General features: G+C 52.6%; 4 protein-coding genes across 4 annotated transcripts; 1 reads left to right on the top strand and 3 right to left on the bottom strand.

Annotated features, from left to right (window-relative positions):
• Positions 1–130: 130 nt before the first annotated feature.
• ASPVEDRAFT_521389 (uncharacterized protein) lies at positions 131–582 on the bottom strand. Its single transcript, XM_040814582.1, has one exon. It carries the CDS (start codon positions 462–464, stop codon positions 225–227), a length of 240 nt encoding a protein of 79 aa, XP_040665391.1. The 5' UTR covers positions 465–582; the 3' UTR covers positions 131–224.
• A 246-nt stretch (positions 583–828) lies between these two features.
• Positions 829–3,318, bottom strand: tpcA (O-methyltransferase tpcA). Its single transcript, XM_040808171.1, has 6 exons — positions 2,466–3,318; positions 2,275–2,401; positions 1,902–2,218; positions 1,788–1,844; positions 1,476–1,686; positions 829–1,419 (listed from the first exon to the last, which is right to left on the bottom strand). Exons 1-6 carry the CDS (start codon positions 2,836–2,838, stop codon positions 1,089–1,091), a joined length of 1,416 nt encoding a protein of 471 aa, XP_040665390.1. The 5' UTR covers positions 2,839–3,318; the 3' UTR covers positions 829–1,088.
• A 75-nt stretch (positions 3,319–3,393) lies between these two features.
• On the bottom strand, positions 3,394–5,780 carry ASPVEDRAFT_39027 (cytochrome P450). The gene is made up of 9 exons (XM_040811822.1): positions 5,381–5,780; positions 5,262–5,325; positions 4,937–5,207; positions 4,771–4,885; positions 4,617–4,708; positions 4,195–4,533; positions 4,027–4,137; positions 3,807–3,967; positions 3,394–3,760 (listed from the first exon to the last, which is right to left on the bottom strand). Exons 1-9 carry the CDS (start codon positions 5,694–5,696, stop codon positions 3,598–3,600), a joined length of 1,632 nt encoding a protein of 543 aa, XP_040665389.1. The 5' UTR covers positions 5,697–5,780; the 3' UTR covers positions 3,394–3,597.
• A 551-nt stretch (positions 5,781–6,331) lies between these two features.
• On the top strand, positions 6,332–18,573 carry ASPVEDRAFT_163728 (uncharacterized protein). The gene is made up of 2 exons (XM_040808619.1): positions 6,332–6,934; positions 6,993–18,573. Exons 1-2 carry the CDS (start codon positions 6,464–6,466, stop codon positions 18,204–18,206), a joined length of 11,685 nt encoding a protein of 3,894 aa, XP_040665388.1. The 5' UTR covers positions 6,332–6,463; the 3' UTR covers positions 18,207–18,573.
• Positions 18,574–18,877: the final 304 nt, after the last annotated feature.

Genomic DNA, 18,877 nt, shown 5'->3' with positions numbered 1-18,877 from the left:
TGCTCTAGTGCCACTGGACCCCCTCGAGTCTGCATGCACAGACAGAGACAACTGCTTATGAATGTACCTCCGAGAAAAGGTCACCGCACGTAAGCTGTGATCGACGATGCGAGGAATCTGTATATCCACAGAAATGACTCAGTCGGCAAAGGTAACATAGCATTCTAGTACGACTCGGTGAGTAATATCGGAACAGCTGTTGTTGAATGGGTAAAACAGCGGGCCTATAAAATCATATTGACCCACCAGGCGGTCCATTTCGAAGCTCCCCAGGCTTGTAATTGTAGGTGCGACACAAGTGAGGTCTCCTTGTACTTTTGCTCTTCACTTAGTTGGTACAGCGTTGGAATCAACGCTTTCAAACTGAACCTCGGGAAGTGATATTTGCTGATGGGTGCAGTGAATAGAGATGCAGCGATTCCAGACACACAGGAGAGAACGCGTGGCAGCTCGGATGGGGCCATTGGACGGCGCGAAAACGAGGACCTCAGCGACCCCTAGCCTACTCCTTGCAGCATGCCGGGCAAGCCCCAGAAAGCCGGGTATGTCGAAGACCATAAAAGGTAAAAGGAAGGAAAGGTGCCAGCGCATATGATGATCGACATCAGTTGACAGCCATCTGGAGATTCCTGTGGAACGCCCTGAGCTTGCGAGGCCCACAGGCCCGGGCAAGACACGGTCTCGACTAATCTTTCGTGTTGGTGGCTCCGCATCTTGATTGACTCAGTTTGTATATCCCTTTCCTGGCCCAGTTTCCCCCGACTAGAGTTGACCTCTAGAACCTACACTCGTTTCTTTCAGGGAGGGCCTACACAAAGTCAGAGATAGAGCGGAACCTCGTTTGATGACTTTTGCTACCTAGCGATAGCTATAGATATAGAAATACATAGTCTATAATTGCAAACGGGACATTCAGGCATTTATCTGTTTAGCCAGGGTAGGGTTCCTGTTGTTTCTACAAGCACAGAGACTACCAAGCACGGATGAACGAAAAGGAAGGCCCAGAGTTACATCATGTAGTGAATAACCATAAAGAAGCCACAGACATTTTATCGCACTCATTCAAAAGACCGTCATGGACTATCCCATTACCTCTTCAGCCGGACCTCAAGAATAGAAACCTGACTACGACACGGCCAGACCTTCTCCAGGACAAGCCCGGCCCGGCGAAAGAGGTCCTCAAACTGCGCAGGCGTCCGCTCAATCCCATTTATAATGGCCATAACATCCAGATCGCGTTGATGGCTGTACCGTTTCGCAACACCATAGTTAGCCGGGAGAGGTGGCGGTGCGGTCCCACTCATCGCTTGCACAGTAGTATCCATGACCTGCTCACAGACAAGCAGCCGAGAGCGCGGGGACATAGCTTCGCGAATGTTAGAGAGGATATTTAAGCAGTAATCGTCTGCCCAGTCGTGTCTGCGAGCGAACTTAGTTTCCTACAAGCTTCGGCGGGGCGAGCGTCCTTGACCTACAGAATGTACCGCAGCCAGTAAATATCAGCCCCCTTGACGGGGTTTGTCCCGAAGAAGTCGTACGCGATGAACTCAACCCGGCCTTGCTCGATTGCGGCGGGGTCTTCGCGAGGCCAAACCTCCTTGCGAGCGAGCTCGATGTTGGATGCGCAATCCTGGACTACGAAGTTCAGGCGCGGGTGCTTTTTGCTAAGCTCGAGCATGAAACCACCTGCTCATCGAGACATGATGTCAGTTGGAAGCCCTAGCTAGGGCATTTTCGAAGTTTTCCTTGACTAATCAGCGTGAGGATGAAGAACAGGGGCCACTCACCCACGCCGGCGCCAATATCCACCACAGTCGCGGATCCAAGATCCTGCCAAGGGTAGTCTGCATATTGCAGATTGCGAATCAGACAAAGCCCCAAAAGACATCCACAAAACTAACCTTCTACATGAGACCGTGCCGTGACCCGGCCTCCACCGACCATGGCCATACTGAACAGTGCCAGCTCAGGGCGCCCATGTGAACAGGTGCCGGGGTCGTTCTCTCCGGGGATACCTGGGTAATTTGTGCGCCGTGCTGATGCGGCCGAGATCTTATCTCCCTCGGCCAACGCTCCACCCTCAAGCCATTCCCAGCGGCTTTGGGGGGTTGCCAGTGCACGTTGAAAAGCCGTCTTCCTCACATCGTAGGAAGGGCCAAACTCCTTGTCGAAGAGCGTTTGGGGGAGGTGCTCCGCGCAAGAGAACAGATCCGCGTGGCTGGCAACTCATTTCATCAGCGGGGTTTCCTTGCTGGTTAGACTATCAACACGTACAACATGAGGATATAAGCGCGCAAGGGCTCGTTCTGTACAAGGGCAGCCGAGATGCGGTTATTCGCGAAAGTGTCTGGAGATAATTCTTGGAAGATGTGCGCGGAACATAGACACCGTAGGACGCGGGCTGCGCGGTGTACCCCGTCAGCACAAAAGGACTAACCAAAATAAATTTCTAACAGCGATCTTACCGAGTTTACCGATCTCAACACCCGTTGTTGAGGCTATTTCATCCAGGCTTACCCCATGATCTGAAGACGATAGCAGATCTGGGATTCGTTTCGCCACAGCGATCGCTAGAGCTCGCGATTCCCAGTACTGCCCAGAGAACTCCATCAACCGCATGGAAGGGTCCGAGACCAGCTCGAGTAGCGAGCCCGTCGCGGAGATGACGGTACGCTGGGCCTCATAGAGTGCCCATGATGGCGTTGCGCTGGCTTCCGGACACTGCTTGGGACCCTCGTTTACGATGGCTTGGATGCTGCTTTGGATCAAGTTGCCGACCTCGACTAGTTTCTGAGTGTCGATGCGTGTGGCTGTTGGTGCGGTCTTACCTGCTGCCATCGTAGCAGTATGCGTGTAAAGATAGTGCGTTATTCCACAGAGAAACGGCAGGACTGGTCAGGTGTGTTATATATATTTCGCTGTCAACTCCCAGCAGAGTGCCGCGGGGAGCTCTGCGAGTGTCAGGCCGCCTCTCCCTTTGTCGGGTGCAAGGTAGATTGCTCGAACGCACCCTACAGCATTCTTCGGATGATAGTTCCTCGCCACTCCAAGGGATGGCTCACGAACGTGGTACAGAACAACACCTTGCTTCCTTGCATGAACGACAGACTAGATCTGGGAATTGATGAACTTGGGCGGAAAAGCAAGCACGCTCTTACTTACCGCCACTGTAGCAGGTGTTGTCTAGCTGCTGCTGTCTACAAACACCGCCGGCTCCGACCCTTTCCAGAGCACAGGCTTCCCACGTATACTTTGAGATGAACTGGTTGGGGCGCTATGCAAGGAGAGCATGCGTGACAGGAAGCGGATTGAGGTTGCTCCGTGCGAAGTATTCAGTAGCCACCGCTGTGTGACCGAGGAGCTGCATAGAGTCTGGAATGGTGAATCGCAATCGCTGGTACTACGCTTTAAGAATTTTAATAAGACAGGCATGTACCAAATCAGGTAAATAGAAGTTACTTTTTGAGTCATGAGATAGGAATAAAACTTGAATCTAGGCACCTCTACCTTACCGACGCAATCACTACTTGTTCGTTGCGTGATATACTTGTCGAGTATTTATGCTACCCATAGAAGGGTTAACAACGCGCTTTTCTCCTACGCCCACCGATCCTTCACAATTTTAACCTGAATAGGCGCACGGATCTTCGTAAACATCTGCTCAGTCCACTCCAAATTGCCCTCATCGGATCTGTAAAGCTCAAGATCAAATCGGAGAAATAACAGGGCGACAAATGTAGTTAGCTCATGCCATGCAATTCTGCATCACATTAGCCTCGCTCGAGCTCAAACAAGAGAAGACTTACTGGCGCCCAAGGCATGACCGAGGCCCGCGGCTAAACGGATTCCACCACTCTACGAGTTCGGCGCCCGCATCTCCCAGCCATCGCTGTGGTTTAAACCTTTCAGGATCGGGAAAGAGGGTCGGATTGTAGTGGAGGCTGAGCAAGCTACTGGAGACGATGGTCTGGCGGTGCAATTGTTTAGTCTTAGATGGTACCGACGGAGAAGGGAGGAGATACGTACCCCACCGGGAAGGAAGTGCCTCCCCACGCGGATTCCCTCCGGCGGTACTTCGCGAGGTAGAGGGCCTGGGGTTGCCGGGTAGAGGCGCATGGATTCGCGGATGACAGCAGTCTATACGGGTTAGCGTGTATGATCAAGGACAGAAGAACGAGAGCGGGGAAGTTGTACAAGCCAGGGAAGTTTGGACACCCGCTGCATATCGAAGTCATCTCGGATAAACCCTGAGGCTGCGTTGAGTTCCTCGCGTAAGCGGCGCAGTGCATCGGGGTTTCTGAGCACAAGGCACACCACCGCTTGGAGGGTAAGTCCAGTGGTATCACTGCCACCAACTAGAAACGAGCAAGCTTCCTCCACCAAGCCATTCATGTCTGGAGGGGTGTATTTCTTTTTGGGACTGGGTTTCAGTAGACACTCGAAGATTACCCCCTTTCCTTCTTCGTATTCGTGGTCCGAGCGGCCCTCTTTTGCCCGTTCGTTGATCAGGTCACTGACGAGCTCAGTCCCAAGCTACAATCGGGCAAGTCAGATTAGCACGGTTGTATTAAGAGCACAGGGGCTGAGAGGCTGTGTTTCAGAGGGCAGCAGATTACCTCTCGTATATAGTGCATGCCGGGCACCATCCGTTTGGAAACGCGAGTTGGCAAGGCAGACAGGACGATCTGCCAGGACGGAAAATGCTTGGCTGTGCAGCAACATTAGAATTAACCAGTCTTGAAGTTGTTCATGACCCAGGGCGAGCGTTACTGAAGTTGAATTGGCTTGGGAAGTCATCCATCGCCAGGATAGTTGGCGGGTTGCGCCCTGCTTCTTGCATCGCTCCCGCCGGCTTGCCAAAGGAGAGTTTCGCAATCACGTCAATCTGTACGGCCGAGTTAGAAACTAAGCGCTGTGAACGGAGCTGCAGACGAACCGTGTACGCACGAGCGTGGTGCGACAGCACTACTGGGCTGCCATCGCTGCCACGGGAGGCGATAATATCCATAATCTCACGGGCGTAGCCGATGATAGTCGAGTCAAAGGCCTGGATTGACTTGCTCGTGAACCCAACCGCCATGGCGGACCTATGTCTCTGGTGCTCCTCGACATCGCAGTGGCTCCCTATGGCAGCAGAAATCCCAATTGAGTTATAAAAGTACTTTGCCTTCCGGAAGCGGGATCCAGCTGCGCCCATCGCAAAGAGACTATCGTCCGTCAGATGGCTTTTAATATGTAAGATAATGGCACCGGAGACTTACGTGCGAAAGAACTCCGGATCCGCCACATGAACATGGTTGGGAGAAATGCGAATCACAGCCGAGTCTTACATCTCGTCAAATCTGGGACTCGTAGACAATCTTTGGGAAGGGCATGGTACCATATTTTTCGTGCATCCCAGCATGTTGATGCGCGTAGGTGCCGGTCTTGACAACATCGTAGTAAAACTCATACCAGGATGTTAGACCGGCGAGCCACGGGCCGGGGATGTCTCGGAGTGGGCTCAATAGTGTGTTCTTGACAGCTATCCGAAGTGATGCCGCAACTACCCAGGCAAAGGTTACACCTAGAACCAGCTCGTGGAGGCGGACGTGTAGGAAATTAGCCTCGCCCGCCTCGCGTGCGACTCGCAAAGCTTGAACGACGATACTATTGGATTCAGTGACATTAGAAGCGGCCACAGTCTCGATCGGCATTGTGAACAAATTGCAGTAGATGTATAACGTCGATACAGAGGAGGATATAGTCGGTGCACCAACCTCGGACTACATCTACTTTTGAATGTTGGCCCGAGGACTGAGAGAGGAATTGGTGGGTTCGCATTATTGTGGCTCTCACATTCTGCCCAAGGGCGCGCAATGATTGTACTACGTCAAACCCCTTGCATGCTGAGTACGTTGGGAGCGAAAGGCTTTCTTGATGGCTACACAACAGAAGAAACAATGCTTGTCCAGGTGGTTGCGCAACATGAGGAAGGGTTAATACCTAGTTACACAGTAGAATGGCAAGGGGGCACAATGCTAGGAGCAGCGATTGTTCGCTGGTGTCCGTCGCAACAGGGCGAGAAATGGTTCCCGGCAGGGGGGAGACTCCGTCTCGAAAGGTAAGGTCTCGTTATTTGTAAATTCCATTGACACTGAAAGCATATATGGCAAAAGTACGGGGCTAATAACCCCACAGCCTGTAAACAACGACCAGTATAGCTGACCAGAAGCAAGGAGAACTAGAATCCTAATGCGTTAGAAATTCAGCAATGAAAGGGCCCAGAACTGGTTTCCGGCGGGAATTCGAGTGGGAGGTTAAGCATCATGGCATTTAAATGCCAGACCAGCAGCGTTTGTATCCCATCAGTGGAGTACTATATGTGCTGCAGCGATTCCACCACCAGTTCATTTGCCCCAGAGAACCCCATTACACTAGCACACATACAAACACCAACCTGTCCTGCCCCTCGAACCGAATAATGGCTATCGAAACCGAAGAGCTCAACGCATCTCATGACCAACATCCCCCATGCCAGTTTCCGTGCCTGGGAGAAAGGCAGCTGGAGCATGATTACAGCCATGAAAAACTGGAAATTCCGATGGGAATACTCCTACAGGAGGCATGCAAGCGATATCATACCACCATTGAGTTGGCGGTTGCGGCCGTTTGGGCAATTACTTTGACGCAATTTACAGCGGAAGACGGAGCGGGATTCTTAATCATTCACCCTGTTGCAGATGACAATGTCGGAAAACGATCGCTAGTGGAGTATGTCCATGAGGCATATAGTACTTCGATAACCGGCGAAATGCTTATTGGGGAGTTGATGAAACCTTCGGCTTGGAGACAATCTCCGTATATACCTGGAACACATTTGTTCAACACCTCAGTGCGAATCGAAAATGCAGAAATGGACAACGACTTCATGGAATCCAAGCAGATCAAAAAGGTATGTCCATTCCATCGTATTGGCGAAGACAGACAGATGACGAATCTGAGAATTATAGCCATTGCAAATCAGTCTCACGCTGCGTAATCTGGGAAGAGCGCCGACTTTGTCATTGCGATTTAATCCTCAATACCTTCCTCGGGCATTCGCGACGGTCCTGGCTAGCTCTCTCCACCAGTGCTCGCAGGAGATTATGAGCCATTGCCATGCTCGTGTGGGTGAGATAAATCTATTCAGCGTAATGCAGCAACAGATTGTGTCGCAGTGGCAACGGGTCCCATGCGTGCCAAACTCGTTCAATTTTATGTTTGAAGCTATCTTCAATCACGCCAAGGAACGCCCGTCTGCAGTTGCTGTAGATGCGTGGGATGGGCGATGGTCATACCGCGAGCTGGACGCCGCGTCCTCCCGGTTGGCAGGTCACCTCCAAGGCAGAGGCATAAGGCCAGGGACCTTTGTCCCCATCTGCTTTGACAAGACGTGTTGGGCAGTTGTCGCCATGCTCGCCATTAACAAGGCAGGAGCAGCTTTTGTTGCACTCGACCCTTCCTACCCGGTCGAGCGACGAGAGAGGATAATCCGAAAAGTTGGTGCCACTTTGGTATTAACAACAGAACAACACGTTAACCTCTTCACTTCTTCTGTTGATCTGGATCTTTTATGTGTCTCTGCCGCCACAATAGCCAGTTCGTCCGGTGCAGCATACATGCAGCCTGCCAATAATGATACACCAGCGTATGTACTTTTTACATCTGGTAGTACGGGAGAGCCCAAGGGATGCGAAGTGTCCCACAAGGCATTTGCAAGTTTGGTAAACCAGACTGATGCCTTATGTCTCAATCCTGAGTCACGAACTCTACAGTTTGCCTCATATTCGTTCGGGATGTCAATAATTGAGATCTTTTGCACCCTAGTCGTCGGTGGGACTGTCTGCATCCCTTCAGCAGACCGACGACTGAATAGCCTAGGGCCGACCATGACATCTATGAGGGTCAATTGGGCAGTTTTGACCCCAACAGTTCTGGCTTCACTCAGACCCAACGAACTCCCACACCTCCGTTTTGTGCTCCTGGGGGGGGAGCCGATGAATGAATCTCAGGTGCACCAATGGACTGGCAAGGTAGATATGCGCTACGGATACGGCCTGACAGAGTGGAGCGGAACCCTAACTGTTTCCGACCGGATCACCGTGGGGCCCTCGAGTCAGCCAACGATAGGAAGACCGATCAACGCCCACGCCTGGCTGGTGAATCCCACGAACCCCGACCAGCTAGTTCCGATTGGTGCACCTGGTGAGCTTATCATCAAAGGTCCTTCCCTTGCCCATGGATACCTATACGACCCAGTCAGGACAGAAAAGTCCTTCTTGCTGGGACTATCATGGTTGTCGGAGTGGAACACACAACCTGGCCAGCTATACCGGACGGGGGACATTATGCGTTATCGCGAAGATGGATCACTCGTTTACCTCTACCGCAAGGATAACCAGATCAAAATTAGAGGCTTGCGGGTCGAGCTGGGCGATATCGAGTCGCATCTCACGGAACTAGTGGAAGGTGCCAAACGGGTGCCAGTAGTAGCATGCAGACCACAGGATAGCTCTGACTTGCAAGTGCTGGCTGCACTGATTCTCCTTCCCCAATGTGACCAACTTCATCCGGTTCCCCTAGTTAAGGGAGCCGAAGACTTCATGTGCGTGCAGCTGCCCCCGGGGGGTGTGGAAGAGTTGCAGCATGCGCAGAACAGTCTCCGAAAACGGCTGCCAGAATACATGATTCCGCAATTCCTCCTGCCCATGGTGGCCCTACCGACCACAGCCACTGGAAAGATCAATCGCCGGCGTATCGGGACACTTCTTGATCAACTGACAATACAGGAACTGAAACTCGCAGCTGGCATGCAGGTTGGAAATCGGCAGCCGGCCAACGAGAACGAGAGGCTAGTTCAGAAATTGACTTGCGAAATCCTAGGCATTACATCCGCAAGCATGGAAGACAACTTCTTCCACCTTGCAGGAGACTCGGTGTCAGCGATGAAGTTGGCGGGTTTGGCGCGTCATCATAATTTCAAGCTGACGGTGAAAGACGTCTTTGAAGCCCCGGTGCTTACAGACCTCGCAACGCGCCTCGTACCTATGACGGAATCAACGGTCCTAAGGGACCCATTCGGTCTACTGCCCAATACGCTGCGATCTGACATCATAACTGAGACAGCCGACCAGGCACAACTGAATCGCGGTCAAATAACCGATGCCTACCCTTGCTCGCCGCTGCAAGAAGGACTTTGTGCACTCTCGATGAAAGACCCGAGTTCATATAAAGCCCGCGTCGTCTGCCGTCTGCGGCCGGATACAAACGTCAAGCTTTTCCAGGCAGCCTGGGAACAAACCTTTCAGGCTAATGATATTCTGCGTACGCGCTTCATTGCATCATCCAAACACGGTACTATTCAGGCTGTCGTAGAAGAGCAATTTGAATGGGACCAGGCGGACGATCTTGGCAGTTATATACTGGCTATTGAGCAGGAACCCATGGGGCTGGGGAAGAAGCTTGTCCGCGCATGCCTTCTGAAGGATCACACTTGCGCTGAAATGGGCCCAACCTTTGTGCTGACCTTACACCACGGTCTGTGCGACAGATGGTCCACCCGCCAGTTGCTCGAACAGATCGACCAGCGGGTCGGTGCGGCCCGAGAAGCCATCAGCCACGAAAGAATTGCGTTCTGGCCATTCATCAAGCACATATCGGGGATCAATCCCCATTCTGCAGAATACTGGATCAAGCAATTTGAGGGGATTGAGGCAGTCACCTTCCCAGAATTGCCGGCACCGGATTTTACGCCAGTCGCTAACCACGCCATTGACTATGCTATCAACTTGCCGACCCGTGTACTTCGCGAGATCACAATCGCGAGCCACATACGTCTGGCCTGGGCCATCATAATCGCCAGCAATACGAGTTTGGAGGACGTGGTGTACGGTGCTACGGTGAATGGCCGCGGAGCGCAGGTCAACGGTATAGAGACGCTAACAGGACCAACTATTGCCACGGTGCCTATTCGGACCAGGTTGGAACCAGGTGCGACGGTGGCTGATAACCTGGCCAATATTCAATTGCAGTCCATTGAAATGTTACCATGGGAGCAAGCTGGGCTTCAGAATATTCAAAAGTATAGCCCGGAGGCAGAGGTAGCTTGCTCATTCCAGAGCCATTTGACCATTCAACCAGCCTGGGGAAGACATCCTACCGTGTTTGCCAGCTGTAAAGAAGGCGCTGCGGTCTCAGGCGGGTTTGCCTCTTACGCTCTCAACATTGAATGCTATCTGAATGACGACGAAAGTCAAATGGAGGCCAAGGTGGCTTTTGATGCAAGGGTTATTCACTCTGATCGGGTGCACCGTCTGCTCGAGCATCTACAGGTCATTCTTACTGAAGTCATCTCGCGGCCGCAAGAAAAACTCTCATCTATAAGTCATATCAGCCCGTCGGACATGGCTTGGCTGGTGGAACAGAATAAGAGGGTCCCTGAAAGGCCCAGGGATCTAGTCCACGAGGTCGTCCGAGCAAATTCGCACAAATCACCAGAAAGACCAGCTGTTTCCTCTTTCGATGGAGAATTGACTTTTGCGGAGCTGGAACGCCACGCCACACAGCTGGCAAGCGAATTGGTTTTACAGGGAGTTGGACCTGGGATGTTACTTCCCGTCCTGTTTGAAAAGAGCCGCTGGGTGATCGTGGCAATGCTGGCCGTTTTAAAGGTCGGCTGTGCTATCGTCCCCTTGGATTCCTCCTACGCCGTCGAGCGGATCCGCGCGATCTGCACACAGGTTGAGTCTCCGCTTGTCCTATGCTCGGACCAGATGGTACGCACCGTGGAAGAACTCCAGCTGAACGCTGTTGTTGTGGCGGCCACTAGCAATTGCTTTAAGCGGCCAACCAGCGAAATATCTCTCCCCACCATAGAAATTGACAGCAACGCTGCATTCTATATGATCTTCACGTCAGGGTCCACTGGGGCACCCAAGGGCCTGATCATCAACCACGGTGCCTTCTGCGCGTCCGCGAGATCATATATCCCCGAACTCCAACTAGACAACACATCAAGGGTTCTACAATTCTGCTCGTTTGCCTTTGACATTTGCTTTCTGGAGATCTTCGCTACTCTACTCGCCGGCGCCTGTATATGTGTTCCATCGGAGGACCAGCGAACGAATGATATTCACCATGCGATGCGAGAACGGAAGGTTTCCCATGCGATTATCACCCCCTCATACGCCCGAGTGATTCGAGCCGAAGAAGTACCGTCACTCCGAACTGTTATGCTAGCAGGAGAAGCCCTGCTTTCATCCGACGTCGAGTACTGGGCCCCGCGTGTTCGACTCCTCAACGGATATGGCCCGGCAGAATGCTCACCTCTGTCTGCAGTCCAATATAATAATGGAAATCCGCGTTTGCACCCTCAGGATATTGGATTTCCGCAGGGGTGTGTTGCCTGGATTTCCGATCCACGTGACTATAATATTCTGAAGCCTATCGGTGCAACAGGGGAGCTGATTATTGAGGGGCCAAATGTCGGACTTGGGTATTTTAAGAACTCATCAGAGACGGAGTCCGCGTTTATCCAACCTCGGTGGCTGCAGGCTCATCGCGGTTCTTCCTGTCGAGCCTACAGGACTGGGGACCTGGTTTGTTATACCCACGATGGCCGTCTGCGATATATGGGTAGAATGGGCCAGCAGGTGAAGCTCCGTGGTCAGCGGCTCGATCCCTCCCACGTCGAGCACCAGCTCCTGCAATCCTTTTCCGGCTCTGCTGAGGTAGCGGTAGTTGTGGCAAGCCCAAGTGATGCCCGAGACAGGCCTACATTGGCCGGCTTCGTGTTACTGGAGAGCGAAGCAAATCCACAGCGTAAGGATAGATTATGCGGCTTGCCAACGGAAGATTTTAGTCACCGTGCCTCCACCGCACGCTCTAATCTGCACCAGACACTGCCGGCATATATGGTACCTGCTCTGATGATTCCGGTGCTTTTCATGCCCCGGACAGCCTCTGGAAAGCTGGATCGACGAGCGTTACAAAGAGAGATCACCCAGAGAAAATGGACCGAATTGAGCATGTATGAGAGCTTGGACGAAAATGCTCCCAACCGCGCTCCGCTCGATACCGAGCAAAAACTGCAGTACGTCTGGGCAACGGTGCTAGGTCTGTCTACTGAGGATGTCCGCCTGAACCAGAGCTTCTTCGCCCTTGGGGGAGATTCTATCACTGCGATGCTTGTGGTGGCGCAGGCACGGAGCAGGCAGGTTGGGTTAAATATAGCGGTTGAGGACATTTTCCGCCATCGCACGATTGAGAATATCGTCGCCCACGCAGCACAGGGCGCCACCAAGCAACGGGAACTCGTCTGTCACGATTCCTTGGACACACCGTTTGATCTTACTCCAATACAACGGCTCTTTTTCGACGTGAACCGCAATCAGGGACCCAACCGGTTCAACCATAATCTGCTGGTGCGTCTTAAGCAGCGCATCTCCTTCGACCAGCTGAAGTTCGCGATAAAGACCATCGTCCAGGCACATCCGATGCTTCGCGCTCGCTTTGTGCCCGGGTCTGGAAATGGGCACTGGAAGCAACAAATTCCGACCACAGTGGAAGGGTCATTTCACTGCGCCTGGCATTTCGATCGTAGCATCGCAAGCGTTCTTGCTGAAAGCCATCACAGCCTGAGTATTACACTTGGCCCGGTGTTTTCGGGGTACCTGATTGAAACCAAGGAGGGTCAATCTATTTTACTCGTCGCCCATCACCTAGTCGTTGATCTCGTCTCCTGGACCGTGGTTCTAAATGATTTGGAGCAAGTCCTGCGAGGGGCTCAGATTTCTGGTGCATCATCTACCTCCTTTCAAACATGGTCAAAGCTTCTCGCTGAATACCAGCGAGGCTTGCAAGGAGAGTCAGACCTTCCACCTACAGATCCACTTCCCTGGAGGGGGCTGGAAAACTTCTGGGCTTTCGCCATCGAGGACAACACCTATGGCAACAGCGAAGATATAACCGCCGAGATTGACCAGCGTACAACCGACTTGCTTCTGGGGGACACGAACAAGAGCTTCGGCACCCAACCGGTGGAACTCCTTCACGCTGCCATATTGTTTGCGTTCATTCAGGCCTTTCCTGATCGTCCCGCTCCAACCATCTACTCTGAGGGTCATGGTCGAGAACCGTGGGATGCATCCATTGACCTAACCCGAACCGTTGGCTGGTTCACCACGATGGCTCCAATCATGGTCAAAGCTAGTAGCATGACCCAGTTTTCCGATGTTGTCGGTCAAGTCAAATCCGCTCGTCGGAGATTGCACCGGAATGGCTTGGATACCTTCACTGCCCGTCAGCCATCCAGTCCGATGGAAATAGTCTTCAACTACGGCGGACGCTACGCGCAGCAGCTGGTGAAAGACGGGTCTTGGTTCCAAGTGGAGTCTTTTGATTCCGTGGGGATCTTTGACAGGGCGCCTGAGGTGCGGCGGTGGGCGGTAGTGGAAATCAACAGCATTGTCCAGGATGGCAAGCTTACTTTTAGTTTCACTCATCCCCGAGGGAGACATCAATCTGGGATTATCACCGAGTGGGTTTCGAATCTCAAGAAAGCATTGGAAAGGTTGGCCACGGGGTTCTACTCATCTAATCAGGTCTACACTCCCATGGACTTCCCATTGCTGAACGCTGATGATGCGCGACTGCAGAGCGTTGTGGCCTCAGTCTCCAAGTTCAAATTGCCCTCCCGAATTGAAAATGTTTACCCCTGCTCGCCGATTCAACGGGGTATATTACTCAGCCAGGAGAAAAATCCCTCTCATTACCATGTTGCTATGGTGTGGGAGATACACCCTGCCTCAGACGAGCCTCCATCACTAGACAGGGCAAAGGCTGCCGTAGAGCAGGTAATCTCCTGTCATCCGAGTCTGCGCACTATGTTTGTCAAGTCTGTCTCGGAGGACTCAGTATATGATCAGGTTGTAATGTCTGAGCCATGGTCCCCGATTGAAGAGTTCATCGGTCAGGACAAAGCGATGCAAAGCACTCGATTGACACCGGAATGTCCAAGCCGGTTTACAATCCACAGTGCTTTGAATAGAGTGTACCTTCGTCTTGATATCACTCATGCACTGGTGGACGCTCACTCACTCAATATTATCCAACGAGATCTGCGTCTTGCATACGATGGCCAGATGGGTCAGACCAAGGGCGCGGACTACGCGGACTTCCTCGCTTACCTGCAGACACTCGACAGCGAACAAGATAGGTTGTTCTGGGAGAAGGAGCTAGAAGGGGCACAGCCGTGCCTATTTCCATCCCTGACCGACCACAAGCCAAGGGAGCTGGATCAAAACAAGTCCTATACGCATGAATTGCAGCATCTCGAGCAGCTATATTCTTACTGCCGCTCGCACCAGGTTACTCCTGCGAACATATTCTGCCTCGCATGGTCGCTGGTGCTTCGAGCATATGTCGGATCAGACGACGTCTGCTTTGGCGTCCTTGCATCTGGACGTGAGCTGCCCTTTGATGGGGCTGCAGACGTTGTGGGCCCATTGATCAACATGTTAACTTTTCGCCGCCACTTGAGCAGTGGATCGACCGTAAGGGAGCTCCTTCAACACATACACACGAAATACCTGGCCTATCTGCGTCACCAGACCTATTCAACCGCCGACATTTCACGTCGCAAAGGTGAGGCTACCCAGTTCAACACAGCCGTGTCAATCCAGCGAATCATGCCAGCAGATAATGGGTCCTCATCGACAACCTTGAACTTGGCCCATCGGGAGGACCCAGCCGAATATGCGATCGCAGTCAACATAGACATCGAACCGACACGTATTGTTATGCACCTACGCTACTGGCTGTCAGCACTCAGCGGTGAACAGGCCTCGCTAATATCCTCGGCCTTTGGGCACGCTGTGCAACAGATCATAACAAATGATCATCTGGCTCCAACGGAGCTCGACTTACTATCTGAACAGCATCAGGGTCTCATACATCAATGGAACAACACACTTCCGGCATTTGACGAAACCCATGTACATGAAACTATCCAGCAGCGAGTCGAGGCTACACCTGATGCTGTTGCCGTCCGTTGGTCCAAGGGCATGTTCACATATCGCGAGCTGAGCGCAATATCGGACCGCCTTTGTATTCATCTGACATCACACGGGGTTGGATCAGGCTCGCTGGTTCCTCTCTGTTTTGACAAAAGTCCCTGGACTGTAGTTGCCTTGCTTGCGGTTATCAAGAGTCATGCAGGGTTTGCCCTTTTTGACGTCACACAACCAGATTCCCGCCTAGTGTCCATTTCCAACGATCTTCAGAGCAACATTATTCTTTGCTCTCGGGATCAAGAGGCCCGATGCAAGAAGCTGGGAAAGACTGTCATTGTGGTGGGGGAGGGCCGCAATAACTGGCACGCTGGTACCCCAAATGGCAAGCCAAAAGTGGCAGATATGAGCTCGAGAAACCCGCTTTTCGTCGTCTATACCTCCGGATCAACGGGGAAGCCGAAGGGGGCTGTTATTGAGCATCGTTCATTTTGTGCTTGTGCGTACCACCAAATTCCGATATGGGGGATGACACCATCAGCGCGTATGATGCAGTTTGCCTCTTATGCTTTTGACGCCAGTGTTTTTGAAATCCTGTTTCCATTGATGATCGGAGCGACGACATGCATACTCACCGAGGTAGAACGACGTGACTATCTAGAAGTTACCATGAAGCGCCTGCGGGTGACACATGCCTTCCTCACTCCATCTGTGGCGCGCCAAATATCGGCACCGGCGCTGCGGGATTTGGAGGTCCTCGTAAGTGGTGGAGAGCCTCTCTCACATAACGATATCGCCCAATGGAGCGGCAATGTTCGCTTTGTGCAGACCTATGGCCCGGCAGAGTGCACTGTATTTAGCACCAATCATCCCTATCTGACCACGTCCTGTCGCCCAAGTGATGTCGGCCGCCCCGTTGGTTGTGTAGTCTGGTTAGTAGACCACAACAATACTGAACGCCTAGCTCCAGTCGGCGGTCTGGGGGAGATACTCATAGAAGGGCCTATCGTGAGTAGAGGATACATCAACAATCCCGCGGCCACTGACGCTGCATTCATACCACCGCCAGGGTGGCTCTATGCGCTGCGTGAAGACCTAGACCCCACGGTCAGGTTGTACAAGACAGGCGATCTTGCCCGGTACTATCCTGATGGCAGGATTGACTTCCACGGTCGCAAGGACTCGCAGATCAAGATCCGCGGCCAGCGCATTGAGCTTGGTGAGGTCGAGTTTCAGGTTAAGGCTTGCTTCCAGTCGGCTCGGGATATCGTCGTTGATGTGGCGTACACTGGGCCCCAGCGGACTCCTGGTCTCTTCGCCTTTATTTGGGTTGATCGTGACATGTCCTCGCTACAGTTGGACGCTACACCCATCATGGCTGCAGACGAAGAGTTCCAAGCACAGGCAGCCACAGCCTCCGCTACGGTCTTTGAACGCCTACCAGCTTACATGGTACCGTCCTATTTCATCCCGCTCGCCACTCTGCCCATGAACTCTTCCGGTAAGACAGATCGCAAGTATCTCAAGTCTTTGCTGGATGATATGTCAGCGGACCAATTGAACCACTACAGGCCCTTCGGCAAGAAGAAGACGGCGCAGTTGCCCTCGACACCCGGAGAATGCCTTCTCCACCAGATTTGGGCGTCTGTATTGGGCCTAGACACCGATCTTCTTGGCGTGGATGACAATTTCTTCCAAATCGGCGGAGATTCTGTCGCTGCAATGAAGGTCGCGGCGGTGGCCCGCAGACAGGGGCTGGAGATCTCGGTTGCTGATATCTTTGCCCGTCCCAGACTGTCGGATTTGGCCGCTGCAGCTCAAAGGACGGATAATGTTGAACGCGTTGGTCCCACGGCCTTCTCCCTGTGCCCCCCTGACGCTCGCGACCTGCTACCTGCGTTACTGCACGCTCGCAATACGCTGCCTCCGAAAACGACAATTGCCGACATCTTGCCGGTGTCGGCTGGCCAGGCCTTCTTTTTGAAACGGCCCACATTGCACCATTTCACCTTTGATGTCGAAGGCGATGTCAACGTCGATCGAATGCAGAATGCCTGCGAGGCAGTATATCAATGTTTTGACATTCTCCGAACTATATTCATTCAATGGCGTGGCCAACTGCTGCAGCTCATCCTCGCCAATCGACCTGCTCCGTTCCATCACATAGTGACGGATTCAGACCCCGTCGAGGCCAATCGCGAGTTACGAGACTTAGACCGTATCTCGGCCTCTCTATATGATGACCAACCACCTTGCTCCTTTATACTGATTTCCCATCGCGATGGCACTCGACATTCACTCATATTCCGGCTCTCCCACGCGCAATGGGACGGCCTCTCGCTAGGAGAACTCTTCAGCGCCTTTGGTGACGCCTACCATGGTCGAATTCTACAGCCAGCAACATCTCTGACAACAGTTGTCTATGACCGGTTAATGCGGGACAAGAGCAAGTCCGTATCCTTCTGGAGAAAGTATCTCCAAGGCGCAACAATGAGTGCACTCGTCCCCCACGCCTCCGATAAGACAGATCTCAAACACGGCACGACAATTTGGGAGAACACCATTCTAAACCCCGCCCCGCACGCACCGCCCGGAATAACGATGGCGACCGTTGTCAAAGCCGCCTGGGCCCTAGTCATCGCCGAAGAAACGGGCTCTCGCGACATTGTCTTCGGTCAGACCGTCAACGGGCGTAGTTCTGCCCTTCCCAACATCGAACGCATCTTCGGGTGCTGTCTCAATTTCACACCCGTGCGCGTCCGCCTCGCCGACGAAAACGGGTCAATCTCCGAGCTCCTGCGATACACTCAAGAGCAGTACCAGCAGACTGTGGCGCACGATGATATGGACATCAAAACAGTCATTGACGAGTGCACGGAATGGGGAGAGGAGACATATCTCAATTCAATCGTGCAGCACCAGAATATACCCCTGCACCATATGATGCCACTGGAGGGTTTGAAGACGGAGTTCAGGCTACAGGGCTATTTCAGGCCTGGGCGGGAGGTGGTCATTTTTACGGAACCCGCCGGTGATGTGCTCAGTGTTCAGTTTTGTGCGAATCCTAATGTGATTTGTCTCGAGGAGGCGAAGAGGTTGCACGAGAGGTTGGTCGAGTTGATTGTGCGGCTTTGTGAAGAGGGCAATCAGTCTGTGGCTGTAGTGCTAAAGAGGTAAATGCGTCTTAGATGTTTAGGGGCCCATGGGTCGTTCTGTTTATGGTGGTTGCAGCGTTCCTAGTCAAGATTTTCCTAAGGCGCTCCTGCTCCTCGCCAGTGGGGTCAATGTTAACTACATCCTGGTGTTGTCCGCGACCACAGATGGAGATGAGCACTCGATCCATCCCAAGTATCAACCACAGAGACATCCGGGCTCGTGGGATACTGAGCATAGATCTACGTGAACCCGTTCTTTCCATTGGGTGCTGTATATAGGAACGCGATCAACCCCCTCCAGCTAGTAAAATAGAACGAATAGATTCTAGCCGTCAACGCTGTCCCAAATTCCACTTCCCATTCCCCAAACTAGCTCCTTGACAGTCGAGGCCGCCGAAATGAATTGCCAGGTTCCCACGAAATTCCCCCTTCACAGAATGCGTTCAGTACATTCTGGACGCTGCTTGGTGGTACGCAGGAGACATGGCTGTTTTCCATTGCATTCCACCAGCTGGCTCCAAACGAGGCAAGACAGTCGTACAGCAGCGACCCTTACATTTGTGTTGCACATTCCGTTGGTTAGAGGCGTTTTGAACCTCACTTTCCAGGGGTGGATGGTTATCACCATGGCCTGCAGAATGTAGGGTTGCTCATGAATTCAGAGATCTCTACCTTGCACAGGTCTAGCGGAGT

Source organism: Aspergillus versicolor (genome assembly GCF_001890125.1).
Source record: "Aspergillus versicolor CBS 583.65 unplaced genomic scaffold ASPVEscaffold_3, whole genome shotgun sequence".
Taxonomy (NCBI): domain Eukaryota; kingdom Fungi; phylum Ascomycota; class Eurotiomycetes; order Eurotiales; family Aspergillaceae; genus Aspergillus; species Aspergillus versicolor.
Note: the sequence above shows the minus strand (reverse complement) of the source record. Positions and strands in the feature narration are given on the sequence as shown.

What these genes read in the sequence shown, in the direction of transcription:
- ASPVEDRAFT_521389 (XM_040814582.1), bottom strand. Translation starts at nt 464, where the DNA reads ATGGCCCCATCCGAGCTGCCACGCGTTCTCTCCTGTGTGTCTGGAATC.
- tpcA (XM_040808171.1), bottom strand. Translation starts at nt 2,838, where the DNA reads ATGGCAGCAGGTAAGACCGCACCAACAGCCACACGCATCGACACTCAG. An exon ending in TGTTGAGATCGGTAAACTCG is followed by an intron (nt 2,402 to 2,465) that starts GTAAGATCGCTG and finishes TACACCGCGCAG; the next exon opens with CCCGCGTCCTACGGTGTCTA. An exon ending in GGATATTGGCGCCGGCGTGG is followed by an intron (nt 1,687 to 1,787) that starts GTGAGTGGCCCC and finishes CTCGATGAGCAG; the next exon opens with GTGGTTTCATGCTCGAGCTT.
- ASPVEDRAFT_39027 (XM_040811822.1), bottom strand. Translation starts at nt 5,696, where the DNA reads ATGCCGATCGAGACTGTGGCCGCTTCTAATGTCACTGAATCCAATAGT. An exon ending in GCATGCACTATATACGAGAG is followed by an intron (nt 4,534 to 4,616) that starts GTAATCTGCTGC and finishes GCCCGATTGTAG; the next exon opens with CTTGGGACTGAGCTCGTCAG. An exon ending in TGTCCAAACTTCCCTGGCTT is followed by an intron (nt 4,138 to 4,194) that starts GTACAACTTCCC and finishes TAACCCGTATAG; the next exon opens with ACTGCTGTCATCCGCGAATC.
- ASPVEDRAFT_163728 (XM_040808619.1), top strand. Translation starts at nt 6,464, where the DNA reads ATGGCTATCGAAACCGAAGAGCTCAACGCATCTCATGACCAACATCCC. An exon ending in AATCCAAGCAGATCAAAAAG is followed by an intron (nt 6,935 to 6,992) that starts GTATGTCCATTC and finishes TGAGAATTATAG; the next exon opens with CCATTGCAAATCAGTCTCAC.